At 38.8% G+C, this 17,725-nt stretch overlaps 1 protein-coding gene across 1 annotated transcript in view; it reads left to right on the plus strand.

The window, feature by feature from the left end:
* PTPRZ1 (protein tyrosine phosphatase receptor type Z1) overlaps window positions 1-15,027 on the plus strand; it is a 190,490-nt gene extending 175,463 nt beyond the window's left edge. The window contains exons 20-29 of the mRNA XM_019623701.1: window positions 557-720; window positions 2,370-2,505; window positions 3,908-4,054; window positions 6,849-6,942; window positions 7,266-7,339; window positions 8,087-8,215; window positions 9,231-9,377; window positions 11,529-11,671; window positions 12,343-12,478; window positions 14,064-15,027. Coding sequence (XP_019479246.1) covers window positions 557-720; window positions 2,370-2,505; window positions 3,908-4,054; window positions 6,849-6,942; window positions 7,266-7,339; window positions 8,087-8,215; window positions 9,231-9,377; window positions 11,529-11,671; window positions 12,343-12,478; window positions 14,064-14,204 — 1,311 coding nt within the window. The 3' untranslated portion in view covers window positions 14,205-15,027. The remainder of the gene's footprint in view (window positions 1-556; window positions 721-2,369; window positions 2,506-3,907; window positions 4,055-6,848; window positions 6,943-7,265; window positions 7,340-8,086; window positions 8,216-9,230; window positions 9,378-11,528; window positions 11,672-12,342; window positions 12,479-14,063) is intronic.
* The last annotated feature ends 2,698 nt before the right edge of the window (window positions 15,028-17,725 follow it).

Below are 17,725 nucleotides of genomic sequence, written 5' to 3' on the forward strand. Positions count from 1 at the left end.
ATAGATAGATAGATAGATAGATAGATAGATAGATAGGTAGAACTGTTATTGATTTTAAGGAATTGCACAAGCGATTATGGACCCTGCAAGTCAGAAATCTGGGTATGCAAGTAAGAGTTAATGTCTTATGTCCAAACTCATTAGGGCAGCTGGCTGGAAATTCAGGCAGGGTTTCTATTTTTCAGTCTTGAGGAGAAGCCCTTTTATTCAGGAATCCTCAGTCTTTGTTCTTAAGGCCTTCCATGAATTGGATGAGGCCCACTCACATGATGGAGCATAATCTGCTTGATGCAAGGCCGACTGGTTGAAATGACAATCACATCTAGTAAATATCTTGACAGCAACATCTGGTAGACTGGTGTTTGACCAAACCACAAACCACCATAGCCTAGCCAAGTTGACACATAAAATGAACCCTCACAAATGGCAATGTATTTTTTTTTTCTGTTGCGTCTTTCTGGACTACCAACATCAAGCTATGAATGCCGAGTTGATGTTTCAGAACCCCGTGTGTGTTTGTATGTATTCCTGTTATTAGCTATCTGGTCTTTTCCAGGGTTCCCAGAAAGGCAGACCCAGTGGGCGCGTGATCACACAGTACCACTACACGCAGTGGCCTGACATGGGTGTGCCGGAGTACTCACTGCCTGTGCTGACCTTTGTGAGAAAGGCATCCCATGCCAAGCGCCACGCCGTGGGGCCTGTGGTTGTCCACTGCAGGTGAGTCTCAGAGCTGGGTTTCTAAACCCATGGAATTGCTTATGCTCCTAAAATGGGGAACCAGTGGAAAAAAGGTTTTACCAAAACAGGAATGATTTCGTGGAGTGGTTTCATGAGGGGGTTGAAATTACATGCCCATTTTCAAAAAGATCCATCACTAGGAAATGAGTGTGCTAGACTCAGTATTTGATGGCTGAATATCCAAAGCACCATGTACTTCTGTGATATTTATTATCTTACTTGATTGTTGAATTGAATGTCAACTTATTAACTATGTGGGGCAGGTAGAACAATGTTTTGTCACGGAACTAACATTTATTACAACAGAATGCTGTGGGATAAAGATGCTTGAGTACAACTCTTGTTCTTAGAACTGAACAGTCTGTTGTAGAATCATTGTGCCAGGTTTATGTGAGAGAAACCAAAGCACACAGAGTGTAAGAATTTGACAAAGTCCTTTTAAGTTGTTTTGAGATAGCGTGAGGTCAAAACCCCTTTATCATATTCCTGAGTTCTTTCTAATATATCATATTGAATGTGTTATCAATTCATCATGGATCAATGTTTTAATTCCCAAGACTGGGCTGATAATAAGAAAGAATGATATAGCAAAGAAAGAAGAAATGGTATGTTAGAGGTTTAATTTAATATTTTTCAGCTAAAATGAAAGCAGTTACCATTGACTGAGTGCTGACTCTATGCCAAGCTGTATGACCACAAAAATCAAGTTCAAGGTCTACGTGCGGAATTTGGTCAAAGCAGTATCTGTGTTTCTAGAGAAGCAAATATGTACCTTTGATAGACAGCTTATCCGACATATTCTAATCACCTATCTTAGGAGTTATCCTCAAAATTGGAGAGACCTATCTAGAGTTCTTTTTTTATCTGTTAGCCTGAAGTCAAGCTGAGGGAAACAGGAAGAAGCAAGGAAAATAGCTCTGAAGGTCAGGAATTGTTTCTCAGCAAATGGAGAAGGACCTGGGTATTGTGCGGAGCAGGTGCTAATTTCTCACTCTAGCACTTTCCACTTGGCGGAGGGTCTGAAAAGAATCTCTGTCTATGAATTCTATCCCTCCAGTAGAGTCTTTGAAGAAGTCGATAGATAATGGCCCTTTAGAAATCACTGCAGTTATGCTTTATTCCTCACAATCTCACTGAAATGATATTTTTAGCTGCAAGTCTTATCAAATTCTTTTTCCCATTAATGTGGAAACCTTTACAAACATGTCTACCTGGCAAACAGACCCAGGGACCTTTTCTTTGCAGAGCTGGGTGAAGCTGACGCTTTTATTTTTCTCACACTAAATGCCTATTTGCTGTGCTCTGATGCATTATGATATTTTCATTGTATGATATAAAATGAATAATAAATATAATTATTAACAATTAAAAAATCTCCAACCAAAAGAGTCGGCTTGTTTTGCAGTTTGACCTGTAGCAAAAAATAAAAGAAAGAAACTTTTTGTTACTGGAAGCATTATGCTTAACAACGGCACTACTTACAGTTTTGGGTCACTAATTATTTATTATGTGTCTTTTTTGCATGGGGAAGGAAATTATTTTAATTTACAAGACAGTTAGTAGTGACCTATATTCAGGTTTATTTTATACTTGACACTGAAATGGTTTCTTCCTTGTGTTCTCTTTAGTGCTGGAGTTGGAAGAACGGGCACATATATTGTGCTTGACAGTATGTTGCAGCAAATTCAACATGAAGGAACTGTCAACATATTTGGCTTCTTAAAGCACATTCGTTCACAAAGAAATTATTTGGTACAAACTGAGGTATGAGAAAATGGATAATCTGATTTATCAGAGGGTTGGAAATGTCACTAAGATGCTGAAGCTGGTTAGACCAAATTTTGTATTACCAGGTAGGGCTGCTGTAATAAATTACTACAACCTGGGTGGTTTAAATCAACAGAAATCTATTGTCTCATCATTCTGGAGGATAGAAGCCCCAAATCAAGGTGTTGACAGGGCTCTGCTCCCTCTGAAACCACCAGGGAAGGATCCTTTATTGTCTCTTCAAGTCTCTGGTAGCCCCATGAGCTCCCTGAGTGTAGCAGCATAATTTCGATCTCTGCCTCCATCTTCAAATGGCTGTCTGCTTTCTGTGTCTACCTGTGTCCAGATTTTCCTCTTCTTATGAGGACACTAGTCACTACCTCATTCTAACTCATTACATCTGCAATGACCCTATTTACACAAAAGGCCACATTTTAAGGTCGGTGGGGTTAGGGTTTCAACATATCTTTGGGGGGGGGGAACCATTCAAACCATAATACCAGGTAATTGCATATAACTTATAGAGGGTCCAGCTAAATTTTGTTTATTTTGTGAACAAATGAGGAATATGTTTAAAATAACAATGGTGACAGAGAAGATTCAGAAAATTGAGTAAATGGATCAATCGATGCCCATTGCTGCTAGCAAAATCCTCAAGTTTTTTCTGCACATAGAGAGTCAATGAATTCATTTTCATATTTGAAGAGTATGAATTATGCTCAAATTATATTTCATTTTAGGCCCATATCCTTTACTCATCTATGACACAAGACAAAGTCTGCACATCTGTATTTGTTTTCACTATGCCTAAATAATGAATTTAAATTGAAACGTATGGATGGAAGCTTGAAAGCAGTTGAAACAAATGACTGGCTTTAAAACCAAGGCAAAACAAACTCTATGCCATGAAGGAAATGCCTTTCTAGACAGATAAGACCAGACAAGAGTCCCATACATTAAAGAGAAGATCACTTTTAAAAACTGTATAGATAATTGTGCTAAACTATATATGACTGGCTAAAAGGAGATTTAGAATGGACAGAGGGGAAGACCCGTTAGAGGTGTAGGAGTCATGGAAACCCTCGTGCCAAATGTGGAAGTGGGTCTCAGGTTTGAAAGATGGGCAGAGAAGGCGTTGATTTGTCTCCCCAAATCTCCGTGCCTCCTTCCCACCAAGGTCAACCTGCAGGAAAAAAGAGCTGAGAGGAGCTGTGTTCTGTCTTAATTGCCGCCTTTCCGCCACCTGATCTCCTGCCAAGCCTGATAAGCAACCTTTTATGGGTTTCTCCCTATACTTTGTAAAACTCTTTTTGTCTGTCAATGGAAGATGCTTCTTTTATACCTGGACACGTATAAGAAAAACCTGATGTAATATTCCACATTGTTGTTGTTTTGCCAGGAACAGTATGTCTTCATTCATGATGCCCTGGTTGAGGCCATACTTAGTAAAGAAACCGAGGTGACAGACAGCCATATCCACGCCTATGTCAATGCACTTCTCATTCCTGGACCAACAGGCAAAACAAAGCTAGAGAAGCAATTCAAGGTGAGTCCTTGTCGAAGCCTCTTGGGTGTCACCAGAACTGAATGTTCCTGCGTCGTCTCATTGGAGTCGACAAGGCCACGCAGATGGGTGGAGAGCCCTGTTAGCACAGCGGCTTCTATTCTTAACAACAGGCAACGAAGCCACATGGTACATTTCAAGGAGAACCTTAATTGTGAGTGGCAAGGAGGAAAGTTCTCAGAAACCCTAGACTAAACTTTTATAAATGCAGGCTCGGTCCAGGAAAGAAGGGCACGGAGCCCAACAGAATGAACAGACAGAGCTTACAATACAGACTGTATAAGTGCTCTTTTTACTTTGAAAAACCCAGACCACTCAACCACGAGTGCTATGGCTCAGGCTGTTCATGCTACTCTTTGGAAAAAATTTCCCTCACTTGAAGCCCCTGAACTAGAATAGGCCACCCCACAACAATAGCTGCTTCAACCCCAGTTTCTCCCACTCGCCCTGTCACAAGGCAGTGCACTGGAGAGGAGAGCATGTTTTGTTCAATATTGTTCCTCCTGCATCCCTAGCTCTCTGACTTACAAAACTCAGTCCGCGAAGACTCAGAGAGCAGATGCTAGCAGTCGTGCCAGCTGGGGGAGGGGCATTGGCAGAGTCGGGGCTTTCCAGAGCAATGGAGGCTACATTACTTTGCTCCACATTATGTCTCTACTAACCGCTAATGTCCCAGGATTCCTAGAGAAACAGGGCCAATTTCTGAGAAGGAATATCTAGGAAGAATTTGAAAAACCCAGGAGAGTCAACAAACCTTTCAGCATTTTCTCTCTTCTCCCCCAGCCTACAACATAGATGTTACCACTGTGAATTCACTCTGATGTTTTGCTTTCTCAGTCATCACCTTTTGTGCTTTGGGGGGAGTAAGCAAAAGATGATGAATGAATGCTGAACTTAGAGCCTGCTGTCAGGAAAACACAAATGTTTTACTCAGCCAGGCTTATCTGACTCCTAAAGGAGCGATTTAAGGAAAGAAAAGGTGCATGGCTCGGCTTCCAGAAACAGATAGTAAAGAAATATAAAATATTAACATTAGGTTATTAGGATAACTTTTCCCTAAATTAAAAATACGTATTTGTATTACTTATTTTCAACAAAAGTCTCATTTAAATATGATTTACCCCCTACACCATTACTTAAGAGAATTGATATGGCATATGCTGGATAATACAAAATTAAAATGGAACTATCAATTATTAGATCCAAGTAAAAAGAGAGATGTCTCACTTTCCTGTTAACATCACAACTAGGGAAATGCAGGGAGGAGAGTGTGCGTGAGTGTGCGGGTGTGTGTGTGTACACTATTATATAAGAAAAGGTATTTATTCAAGTTCATTCATAAAAAAATTTCTTTCAAATAAATTGCATGCCTATTTATTCAACCAATATTTACCAGGCACCTATCAGAGGCCAGGCTTTTGTGTTTGATACTGATTTTAAAATTAATATAGAAAATCCAAGAGCCAAAAACATCCAAAGCAATACTGAAGAATAAGGAATAAGGAAGGGAAACTTGTTGTACTGTATATGGAAGACTTATTATGCAGATACAATAATTAATGTTTAAAACAGACAAATCAGCCAGAGGAAGCATGCACATGTGGAAATTTTTATGTGATAGATATGACATTACAAATTAGCAGTGAAAGGATGAACTAATCAATAAGTGATACTGGGACAATTTCTATGTGGAAACAAGTAAAATTAGGTCTCTACCACACCTCAAACACCAAAATTATTCAAGGTGGATTAAGTACCTCAAGGCTAAAGAAAAGTTTTGTTCCTTATAGGAAAGTATCTTTCAAGAACTTCAGGGTAGACAAGGACTTTTTAAATAAAAACATAATAAACAAAAATCTTAAGGAAAATCTTAATAAATTGGTGTAAATGTCTGTGTGATTAAAGACAACAAAACATTTGCAGCTTTTTAAATAGATTATAGATTTATATTCAAGCCATCAAAACCCCCTACAAATTAATAAATGGCAATGAAGTAGAAATTAAAAAGGCAGTCATCAAAGAAGAAATCTAAATGGCTAATTAACACTAAAATTCCCATCTCACAATAATTAAGGAAATTCAAATCAAAACCATGATAGCATTTTTCATCTATCAGACTATCAAAGATTAAACAATGATGACTCCTAATTCGCTATAGAAGTCCCCATATGTGTGCACATTCAGAAATATAGAAGTGATATTTATTGTTATAAAGTTTGACATACCAAAACATTGGAAATAACCTGAACATTCACTAATTGGGGAATAGATAAATAGCAAGTAGATTATTCATGTGATGGAATACTAAGAGAATGAATAAAATCCAACTATATGCATATGCATACACACACACTCACACATACACACCACACACACACACACACACACACACACACACACACACACACACCATGCAGTTTACTTCCCCACTGCAGTGTGACATTTACGTAGAAGAAATAGAGGGTGCACACCCATAGAAGAAGCCATAAGGAAGATTTACCCCATGCTGGAAGTCAAACTACAGAGCAAGTCTCCCCTTCTTCCAACTTTCCTGGTGTAAAACACAGATGTGCCAGGGAGTTCCCTAAAACAAGGTTTAGTTCAAGAACTTCTTGGAAAACAAGTCAGACATATTTGCATTCAGTGTCTTATCTTGGTTTGGCTGTGTGTATATAGAAGCGCGCGTGTGTGTGTGTGTGTGTGTGTGTGTGTGTGTGTGTGTGTATTTGAGTGACTTCAATGAAATAATCTGTATTTTTCCTTGACTGTTTCTCAGCTCCTGAGTCAATCAAATATACAGCAGAGTGACTATTCCACGGCCCTAAAGCAATGCAACAGGGAAAAGAACAGAACCTCTTCCATCATCCCTGGTAGGTTATGTTGAATCTTAAAAAAAAAAAAAAGAGAGAGAACTCTTGTTTCTTTTATAATAGAAGCCTTGAAAGTAATTTGCCAACATTTGTACATTTTAGGACAGAAGCAATACATTCATCTTTTTCTATGTATGCCTGATAATGTAACTGGGAAATAGGACTTTCAAACCCTGAAGTCTCGTCTAAAAATATGTAGAAAATTTAGCTTAAAGGTTAAAGATACACAGCTTGAGAAATGCAGCTATGTGTCGCAATTTGGGAGTGGACAGGGGCGGTATAGCACTGAGAGCATGGTTTATCTCAAGTGTCCTGTTTTCCAGTGGAGAGATCCAGGGTTGGCATTTCGTCCCTGAGTGGGGAAGGCACAGACTACATCAATGCCTCCTACATCATGGTAAGTCAGAGAAGTCACTGCTGCCAGCGTGTGTTACCAGAACCAACAACAGAGCATAGATTCAGAATGGCTGCAAACATGGCCAGCCCCATGGTGGACATAAGCCAGACCCATAACTGCAGACCCACAGCCCACCGTAGCAAGAGATTACAGCATTCCTTGATGTTTTCATGTGTGCTGGGGCTGGAGAAACCTCAGGCAAGGCCTGAGTAGGTGCAGGAACCAAACACCATTCTGGACCGATGAGGAGATACGAAACATACACTCACCCATCAAAGAGGGGGTGTCTGGACCCCGAAGGTATTCTCTTGCCAGAGGGGTGAAATTTGGTACTCTGCCATTGGGACTTGTGGAAAATGAGAAATATAAATACCTCCCCAGATTTCCACCCTATCTAGTGGAGGAGACATGGTTCACAAGTCTTTCTGATGAGTCTGCTCCTGGAGCTGCCAGCTGGGTAAACATGGGCATAACACTGAACTTCTTAAGCCTCCATTTCATCACCTGGAAAATGGGGATCACATTTTCTATCTCATAGCACTGCTGTGAGGAATAAATGACTTAAGGGAAGAACATGTTTAGTGCCATACCTGGCATATAGGAAGCGCCCCCTAAACATTGACTAGACTAATAACATTATTATTTATAAACACAATCTGAAAATAAACAAGACTGCCATAACTTATGTTTTCTGAATGTTTAAAGTCCTATGTCAGGGTTCTGTCTATCTTCTCTTTCACTATGCAGGGTTATTATCAGAGCAATGAATTCATCATCACCCAGCACCCCCTTCTCCACACCATCAAGGATTTCTGGAGGATGATATGGGACCATAACGCCCAGCTGGTGGTTATGCTTCCCGATGGTCAAAACATGGTACGTCCCTCAGGTCACTTTTAGTACTTTCCTTAGGGGGGAAATATCAGGTCACAACAGCCAGATGTTCAGATACAAACAAATGAAGTAATGTTTTCCAACTCATCAACTAATGTCATTGGAGTTGCACCTTGTCTGCTATTGGGCCTGGTTTGGTTATGCAATCTTCCAAGTCTGAAATTCTTGAACGACCATTTTAAACAAGGGGTAGGTTAAAATTAATTTAAATTTAAGTAGTTTGTAGCATTGCCTAAGAAAATGAAAATCACAATCATGAATGAAATCAGTCCATATGATTTTTTTTTTTTTTAGCTGAGCCATCCTGCCACCTGTTGGCAGCTTAGCGGCAGCTCAGCTCAGGCAAGGACTCGAACCGCTGTTGCTCAGAGCTTGCACTCTTGAGCGAGCTTTTAACCAACTGAGCCACTTGGCCGGCTCTGATTTTTTTTTTTTTTTTAGTAAAACTTGTTATTTGGAAATTCCCTCGGTTTAAGAAGATCCATAAAAGACCGATTTGGAATAAAGTGAACTCCTAGTATAGGAAGGGCTTTTTTTAGTATTAGAAAATCATAGCTACCCTGTGTGCCTTTTCGTGTGTATTTGGAGAACCTCCAAAATAAAACCAAATTAATATTTCATTTAGGCTTTGCATATATACTTTGAGATTCATTTCTTGTCCATAAAGTTATACTGACCATTCCAAATGATGCTGGAAATTGCTGAGCTCATAAAATCACTTGATGTTTCTCTACTGAGTTATCAATTATAGAACCAACAACTAGTCTTTGTTACTAATAAGCTAGGAAAGCAAAATAACAAAGCAATAATTTGGGTTCTTAAGTTTTATTTTGTAGATCGATCGGGTTTAAGACACAAGATTTTAAGACTAAATTTTGAGATTCAAAGAAAAATTTGAGTAGAATTTTCTATGGCAAGCAGTTAACTTCATTTCACAGTCTGACTTATTAGACATTTTATTAAAATGTAGAATTTTCTTTGGTTTTTAATCCTCCAGGCAGAAGATGAATTTGTTTATTGGCCAAATAAAAATGAGCCTATAAATTGTGAAAGCTTTAAGGTCACACTTATGGCTGAAGAACACAAATGTCTGTCTAATGAAGAAAAAATTTTAATTCAAGATTTTATCTTAGAAGCTACACAGGTATGGATATAATTTAAATGACAAACTTTTCATCTTAAGTACATGTTAAGTATATGCTCATTTAAGGATCTTTTCTAACAATAAAAAGAAGGAAACTGATTTCTTACAAATTGAGACAGATTATCCAAATAATAAATTTTACTTTACTTGTCGCTTTCACGTAAAAAATCTTATGGAATCATTAAACCATTAGTCATCACTAAACTATATAGTTCATGACTTCTACACATATAGGAAATCAAAGATTTCTCTTTTACCTCAAAACAGTTGCTGACAGAGCTTAAGTTGAAAATAAACACTGAAAAAAATTCATAAAAAATTCTTAATTCTGATGTGTTAAGGCAAGTGCTTACCTTGGATTCTCCTGAGTAAAATGGAAAATATATTACCTACTAAACTAACTCATTTCCCTCTAGCAAAGTACAATGAGTTGGTAAGTGAAGCAGTGCTCTGAAAATGTGCAGTACAATGAACTAGAATTGTTTTCCTAAACCTTGGTTATCTACAAAGCATCAATCTAAATTATTTTTCAATAGTACTTACATAATACATACAGTACAGTGCATTTATTATATAGCTACACTAAAATATTAAAAGATACAAGGTGGGCCGGCCGAGTGGCGCGATGGTTAAGAACTGGTTTGGGACGCCAGAGGGCCCCGGTTCGGATCCCACATATAAGAGCCAGTGACACTGCCCTCCACAGCTAAGATGCTGAACAACAGCTCAACCTGGAGCTGGGCTGCCATGCATTGCCGGCGACAGCATAGGCTGCAGCCCCTGCTGCAGTGGGTTGCCATGGGTTACCGTATGTAGCCAGCAGCCAGCGTGAGCAGCCAGCAGCCACCATGAGCGGCCCTCCAGAAGCCAGCGACTCATCTGCCTCGCCCAGGAAGAGCGCAATGATGGTGCCAACTTGAGCCAGTGAAGCAACGTCCTCCACAACTAGACTGAAGAACAAAACGACAGCAACTTGTCTGTTCTCCTTCCCCCAATTCCCCAGCGCTGTTCCCATCCCCCAATTCCCCAATAAAAATCTTAAAAAAAAAAAAAAGACACAAGGAATGATGAGTAAGGCATGTGAGATTTCAGACTATCGTCTCAATCAGAAAAAGATTAGCCATATATGGTGTATAAGAAGATTCACTATTCTGCAGAATATTTGAATGACAAAGCATATAAATTGGATAATGCTAGTAGATTACTAATGTAAACATTGCAATGGAACAGTATCTACTTGATTAAACCAAGAAAACGAACATGTTGATTCTGATCCCACTGGTGAGCAATATGGCCTTGGGGGAGTGACTCACATTCCTTATTTGTAAAATGAGAGGCATGTCCCAGCATCATTCACTGATCAGCAATACCAGTTCGGTCATCAAGCAGACTTCTATGGTATACACATGGACTTCTTTCTGGGATCTCTGTTTCATGACATTTCTCTCTTTGTTCATCCCTCTGCCAAAACTATAGGGTCTTATTAATTGTTACAAATTATCAGAATTCTCGATATCCAATGAGATAATCCCCTCTACTGTTTTTCTTTTTCAGTAGCATCTTGGCTCTTTTGGACTTTGACATTTCCACATAAAATTTAGGTTCTGCGGCTTATTTTTAAATGTAGCATTTTATGGAGTACACTTTAGGACCTTGGGGTCAGAGGTTTAAGTGATTTAAGGTCATAGGCTGGCTGGTCACTTATGCAAGAATCAGAGCCGGGCCTGGAGTGCAGCCAGCATCCCACCACTGTGCATGTCATGCAGACTCATTCTTTCCTTAAGTGAACCTAAGGAATGCTGGTATTTGAAGAAGTCTGTGCTATGTTTAAAATAAGTTTTAACCCTGAAGATTTATTTTTTATAAGTTTACATGGATTAGCACAGAGACACCTTTGGTACATACTTTCATGGTCTGATTGGCATGATAATCCCAGAAATTAGGTTGATTATTAAAATACAAAAGGGATATGCCTATAAATGATGAATGTGGTATCACAGCAATTTTTTCCTTCTGTGACAGAGGACAAGCTGCCACCACTGCTGCTCACTCATGCATGGCACTTGGTTTTAATCCCTGATCTTCCTCAATTATTCTACCCACTAACAATCTAATTCTTTTAAAAACCTTCATTTTTCTTTCTTCTTATAGGATGATTATGTACTTGAAGTGAGACATTTTCAGTGTCCCAAATGGCCAAACCCAGATAGCCCCATTAGTAAAACTTTTGAACTTACAAGTATTATCAAAGAAGAAGCTGCCAGCAGGGACGGGCCCATGATCATTCATGATGAGTAAGTTCCACACTTAAAATTGTTCCGTGCCTTAGCATTCTCTGGGTGTGTGTATATTTCTATTGTCTTTGTACCAACCAAACTTTGGACTAATTGTGGTGATTGAGCAGGGGTGGATTATCTGCTTCTTACGGCCAAGGTTAACACAGAGGATTTTTTATTTCTCTTGGAGCTCCTGTTGAAGGCTAGAGATGGGTACATGATCACAAGAATATGCTCTGACATTCTATGCTGAGAACACTTTGTGTGATGACTCAGTGTTAGCACTTGAATTTTTACAGATGCTAATCAGAGAGACATTGTTCAGCCATTAACTTCTTGGGATAGGAGTAAAAGTGATTTATATTTTTATTTACCAGACACAGGAATCTTCATCCCAGATCTTTCCAGGTTTATGTATGAGCAAATAAAAAAAGTTCCTTCCATAGTATAAAAATAACAAATGAATAAGCAAATACGAATCTTCTATAAAGTGTCACGTTGCTAATATCATAAACACTTGCCAATGTTTTCAAGTTAAACCATAGTTCTGTGCCGAGTAAAGAAAGGCAATTCATTAAAAATTGCAAGGTTCTTCCTGTAAAGTTTTCCATGGCACATGTCCTGTGAACTCAAAATGGGAAAGTCTGATGCCTCTGAATGGAATCTTTGCCTCTTCCCTTTGCTTCAAGGCATGGAGGAGTGACCGCAGGAACTTTCTGTGCTCTGACAACCCTTATGCACCAACTAGAAAAAGAAAATTCCATGGATGTTTACCAGGTAGCCAAGATGATCAATTTGATGAGGCCAGGAGTCTTTGCTGACATTGTAAGTAATAAAGCAGTGACGCAAACTTTTCACTATTGGATTGCTACTTCCTTCCTAGAGGCTGCCAAAATCCTTTCATCAAGTGTCCATAAAGGATCAAGTATCACATTGACAGATGGCATTAGCGTGTAGTTTTCAAGCCGAATTACAAGTTATTCTGTCCACAATGCATAGAACTGGAACAGTAAACATTTAAAGTTTATCTCCTAGGAAATGGCTAGATACAGAATTTTAAATCTCATGTGTGTCTTTTTTAAAGACTTACTGTAATATTGAAAAATATCCTCAGTCGAAGCACCAACTACTGTGACTTATCAAACAAAATATTTTCCCAGGGCTCAAGCTCTGCCTACCTCAAAGAACAGTCAGAAGTCAGAATTCAAAGTCTTAAATGTCTGAAGCTTTTACATTTTTCTCAAATTGAATTTAATTTCTGAAGTTCACAAGACTAATTCTTGGGTACTTTTAAAAAGAAAGAGAAACGTGAACAATCAAAAAAGAGACGTAACGCATCTGGAGAGATTAGTCTGGAAATAGTTCAGAAGTGTTTATTATTGTAGAAATATGGGCTGAAAAGGCAATAGGGAACTTAGTGCAAATGCTCCAAGGGGAGAAACTTACGTGGACGTAGAGTGAAGGCTCCAGTTCAGCTCCGTGGTCTTTGTACATATCAGAGATTCATCAAAGATCCATCTTCAAAGCTCCAGCCCAGAGTGCTGGACCAGGGTGCAAGGTAACCCTTGCACACCTGTGCTTCATAGGAGCTCCTATCAAAAATCTCACTCAGATCAGTTGACTTATATCAAGTTTGTCCTGTGTGAAATTGCTTTCGCGACATTGAACTTTCATCCATGTCATGAATGCACTCAATGGTGCACCAGCTCACATGTGGTCCTAATGATGTTCCGCTTTGATGCTGGTAGACTCACACGCTCTGTGACTGCCTTCCCCCAGCCCCCACCACACAGACTGGTGTCTGTAAGAGGAAAACTACTTTAGGCTCCTGTGTGTCTGCACTGTGAGACCACAGCAGGTCACTCACCCACCTTCGCTCAAAGCAGGGCATAGGAGCTGTCAGGCGGGTAGAGAGTGAAGAATACTTGGTTAACAGTGGCCTAACCTCTGCCTGAATCCCTGAGCTGACAATGCCGTCCTTTCTGAGACCTCTCCATACATACACAAACCTAATAGATTTCATAACAACTGGAGAAATGAGAATGAATAACTTATTTGTGAGTGGTTACAAAATGCCTAGTGCCAAAGGGCTTAATACACATGTGGATAAATCAGTAACCGAACCCTGTCATGTCACCTGACTCCATGAAGTAAACAAATAAGAATGGAGTGCTTGCCATCGGAAAATGGATGGGAGCCGGTTTTCTAGGACAATGAATGTTGACTAATTGCAAAGCTGTTTTAAATGTAAGCCGGAGGAGACATTAATATAGATTTGTGTGCCTCTGCTGAGTGTAACAGAAGCCTTCCACAAACGGTGCTGAAGCGCAACTAAAAATATGTCTTCTGTTTACAAACGTATGTCTTCACGGAGCTTCCTATTTCTAACCTCTTGTTCTCTGTCCCCTAGGAGCAGTATCAGTTTCTCTATAAAGCCGTCCTCAGCCTTGTGAGCACAAGGCAGGAAGAGAACCCGTCCACGTCTCTGGACAGCAATGGCACGGCGCTGCCTGATGGAAATATAGCTGAGAGCTTAGAGTCTTTAGTTTAATACAGAAAGGAGTGAGGAAAGTCCCTGTCTGAGCACTGTTTCCCTCCTTCTGAAATCAGACAGGAAAATCAGTTCCATTTTTCTGTTACGTTTTCTTCCCATCACCTGCCAGTAACTTTCATGACATAGGATTCTGCTGCCAAATTTATATCATTAACAATGTGTGCCTTTTTGCAGAACTTCTTGTAATTCACTTACTCTGTTGTTTAAACTAAAATGATTGAATTTTACAGTATTTCTAGAATGGAATTATGGTGGTTTTTTTGTATTGATTTTAACAGAAAATTTCCACTTATAGGTATTAGGAATTCCCGATTACAGAAAACATGTTTGTTTTTAGTGTCAAATTTTTAGCTATATTTGTAGCATTCATCAGGTTTGCTAGAAATATAACTTTTAATATAGTCGACTGTAAATAAAATGCTCTGTTCCCTATGATATTCAACATTTTACAACTGCAGTATTCACCTAAAGTAGAAATAATCTGATACTTACTGTAAATACTGCTCTAGTGTCTCTATGGACCAAATTTATATTTATAATTGTAGATTTTTATATTTTACTACTGAGTAAGTTTTCTAGTTCTGTGTAACTGTTTAGTTTAATGATATAGCTCATTATCTGGTCTTATTCTATAAATCTTCTGATATTGTTCCGTGTTATCTCAGCAATTAACTGTTTTTAGCATGTAATTTTAACTTTTATGGAAAATAGAAGTACATTTGTTTTGAAAGATGTTTTTATGAAAATAACACCTTACCCAATATTGTTTAAATGGTTTTTATCCGAGGCATTGCAAAAATAAATATAAATATTGCCATCACTTTGCTTTTGCCTGTGAAGTGTGCTGGGGCATGTGTAACAGCAAATTGTGGATGTGGGTCCTGCTGGGATAAAGGAAATGAAAAAAGGTTGATGGGATGGGACAGTGTATAGAGCTGTGAATCCCAAACTGTGCATTGAGGCACACAGGGATTTCACAAAATTTTATATTTTTGAGGACAACACAGTAACATATACTAACACCATACAACTATTAAATTATTTAGACCTAATTACTTAATAAACAGGACCACTGAGTATTTCTTTTGGATTAGTGGAGCTACGAAAAGGTTACTGAGAAGTTATGGGCACCGTTTACCAAGAAATGTTGGGAAATTTTGGTTTAGAACCAAGCTGGGAGTTAGAACCAGGCAGATTTGACAGTCAGGGACAAACTTCGCTGGTTTGGAAGCCACGTAGATAAACAGACAAGGTTCAGGAGGACACAAATCCCAGAAGGGAAAAAGGTAAGAAGTCCTGTGTTAAGGCAAACTGTCCAAATCCAAAAGCTGTATGCAGCTGACATGCGGGGAAACAGGGAATCATGGGTAACGAGCCTACTGGAAGCAGTCCCCTGCCTCAGCCAGGAGTGTTTTATAGCACTGAGTGCTGAAGCGGGCACTGATTTCCAAGAATGCCCAGCTCAAGGACTAACGCAGGAGGCCAGGAAAAGTTGCAATGCAACCAGTGATTCTCAGAGTGTGGTTCCCAGACTAGCAGCATGAGCAAAACCTGGGAACTTGTTAGAAATGCAAATCCTAGATTCCCATCCCAGATCTACCACATCAGAAACCCTGAGGTTGGGCTTCAACAGTCTAACTCATGTTCAAGTCTGAGAACCACTGCTCTTTATCAACAATTCAGGGGGCCTCCAGTTGCCTCAAGCAATATCAAAATTTTCATTAAATCCTGAAAATAGAACCAAAATTAGTGAGTTCCTTTTTATTTATTTTTTTGAAGCTTTCTTTTTAAAGCAATAGTCATGAAAAGATATGAAATAGGAAAACAAATAATAGTGTCACAAATCACAAAATGTTGATAAGCACTGCTCAGCGGGGTATAAAAAAAAAGAGTATGCTGCTTTTTCACCCTTCCGGGGGGAAAGGTCACCGGGTTAATTTTGATTCTTTGATTGCTTTTCTAACCTACTCCTAGTCCTCTTTACAGTTTTGTTTCCCCATAAACAAAGCCCAATCATAAGCTGATCTGAACAGAAGAAGTACATATCACCTTCATTATTTTGTCTATTTTTCTGTTAGCCTTTGTCCCAGGAGCAAACTGCCTTTGAGGGGAGAAAGATGTTTTTGTTTTCCTTTGATGGTTATTTATTAGTGATATACCTTGCAGAATCTCTGCAAAGAGAAAGTAATTATGCAAGTAACATTTATAATTAAGCATTTTATAGACACATTCTAATAAGTATACCCTGAAACCAATAGCAAAGAAAGTTCCTGTCAGGTATAGCAGTCTTTCCACATCTCCTGACCCTTAACGCTGAAACAATATTCAACTATGAGAGTAGTGAAAACAAATGAAGCCAAGTAAGTAAGTACCGATTTCTGTATCATGTGGGGAGCAGATTGTATGAACAAATTTATGTCTTAATACTGTCTCACTTTCCAATAGAGTTGTACAGCTTACACTTGCCCTGGCAAGATATTCACGTCCTCTTTTTCCACTCATGGGTTCAGGCCTCTGCTTAGATATCTCTGCCTCAGAGCATCGTTCCCAGATTGGCCTGTCTGAAGTAGCATCCACTCCTCCCAAGGAAGATATTCTATGTATTTAGCCCTGATCATGACAAGAGACATGGGCTGGCTCACTGTCCTGTGTGTACCAGCCAAATGGCAGCCTCCTCTCCACACCCTCTTCGCCCCAGGACCTCCTCATCTCCTTGTCCTGCTTTAATTTTCTCAATAGCAGATTTTGTTTCCTGACATGTTTTATATTGGCTTGTTGTCTGTCTCCTCTGTTAGTATGTAAGCTCCATGAGGAGATGAATGTTGACTTTTTTAACATCATATTCCCACACCTAGAACTGTATCTGGCACATTAAAGGCCATCAGTACATTTTAGGTGTATTGAATGGATGGATGAATGAATGAATTGATTTTTACTCAGAGCAAAAATACTCTAATAGTCCTGGAAAACCTGACACTCTGGTAGGTAATGTTCCTCAACATGTAATAAATACCAATTTTGACAAAATGTCTATTCCTAGTTTTTTCTGTACCACCTTTGTAAATTTGCCCAATTGAAAAAAAAAGGTGTTCTGTACAGACTTTATCTCCAATTTTAAATCCTGTAGAGCAGTTTTACAACCTCACGAAACTATTAAGGATGAGCATAATCCATCTATTTAGTTACATGCACCAGAACCATAAACTCCATCATTGTTCCAGGATGATACTCTGTGAGAATTTATGGCAGCTGTTTCTTCATATAAAATTAATACAAACATTTAATACATACATATTCTACTTAATATTGTCATAGAATCTTACTTAATTTTCATATTTCTAATCTGAAACCCCCTAATTTGTTAGCATGTAAAATCACTTAGACCATTTCTCTAACATACAAAACTTGGAAAATAAGATTTCTGTACAACCAGATACATTTTAAAATATTTTCTTAGAATTGAATTCCACTCACAAATAGCACATAGAATTAGAAATACTAAACATTTACTAAATTAA

Source organism: Hipposideros armiger, unplaced genomic scaffold, assembly GCF_001890085.2.
Source record: "Hipposideros armiger isolate ML-2016 unplaced genomic scaffold, ASM189008v1 scaffold_559, whole genome shotgun sequence".
In the NCBI taxonomy this organism is placed as follows: domain Eukaryota; kingdom Metazoa; phylum Chordata; class Mammalia; order Chiroptera; family Hipposideridae; genus Hipposideros; species Hipposideros armiger.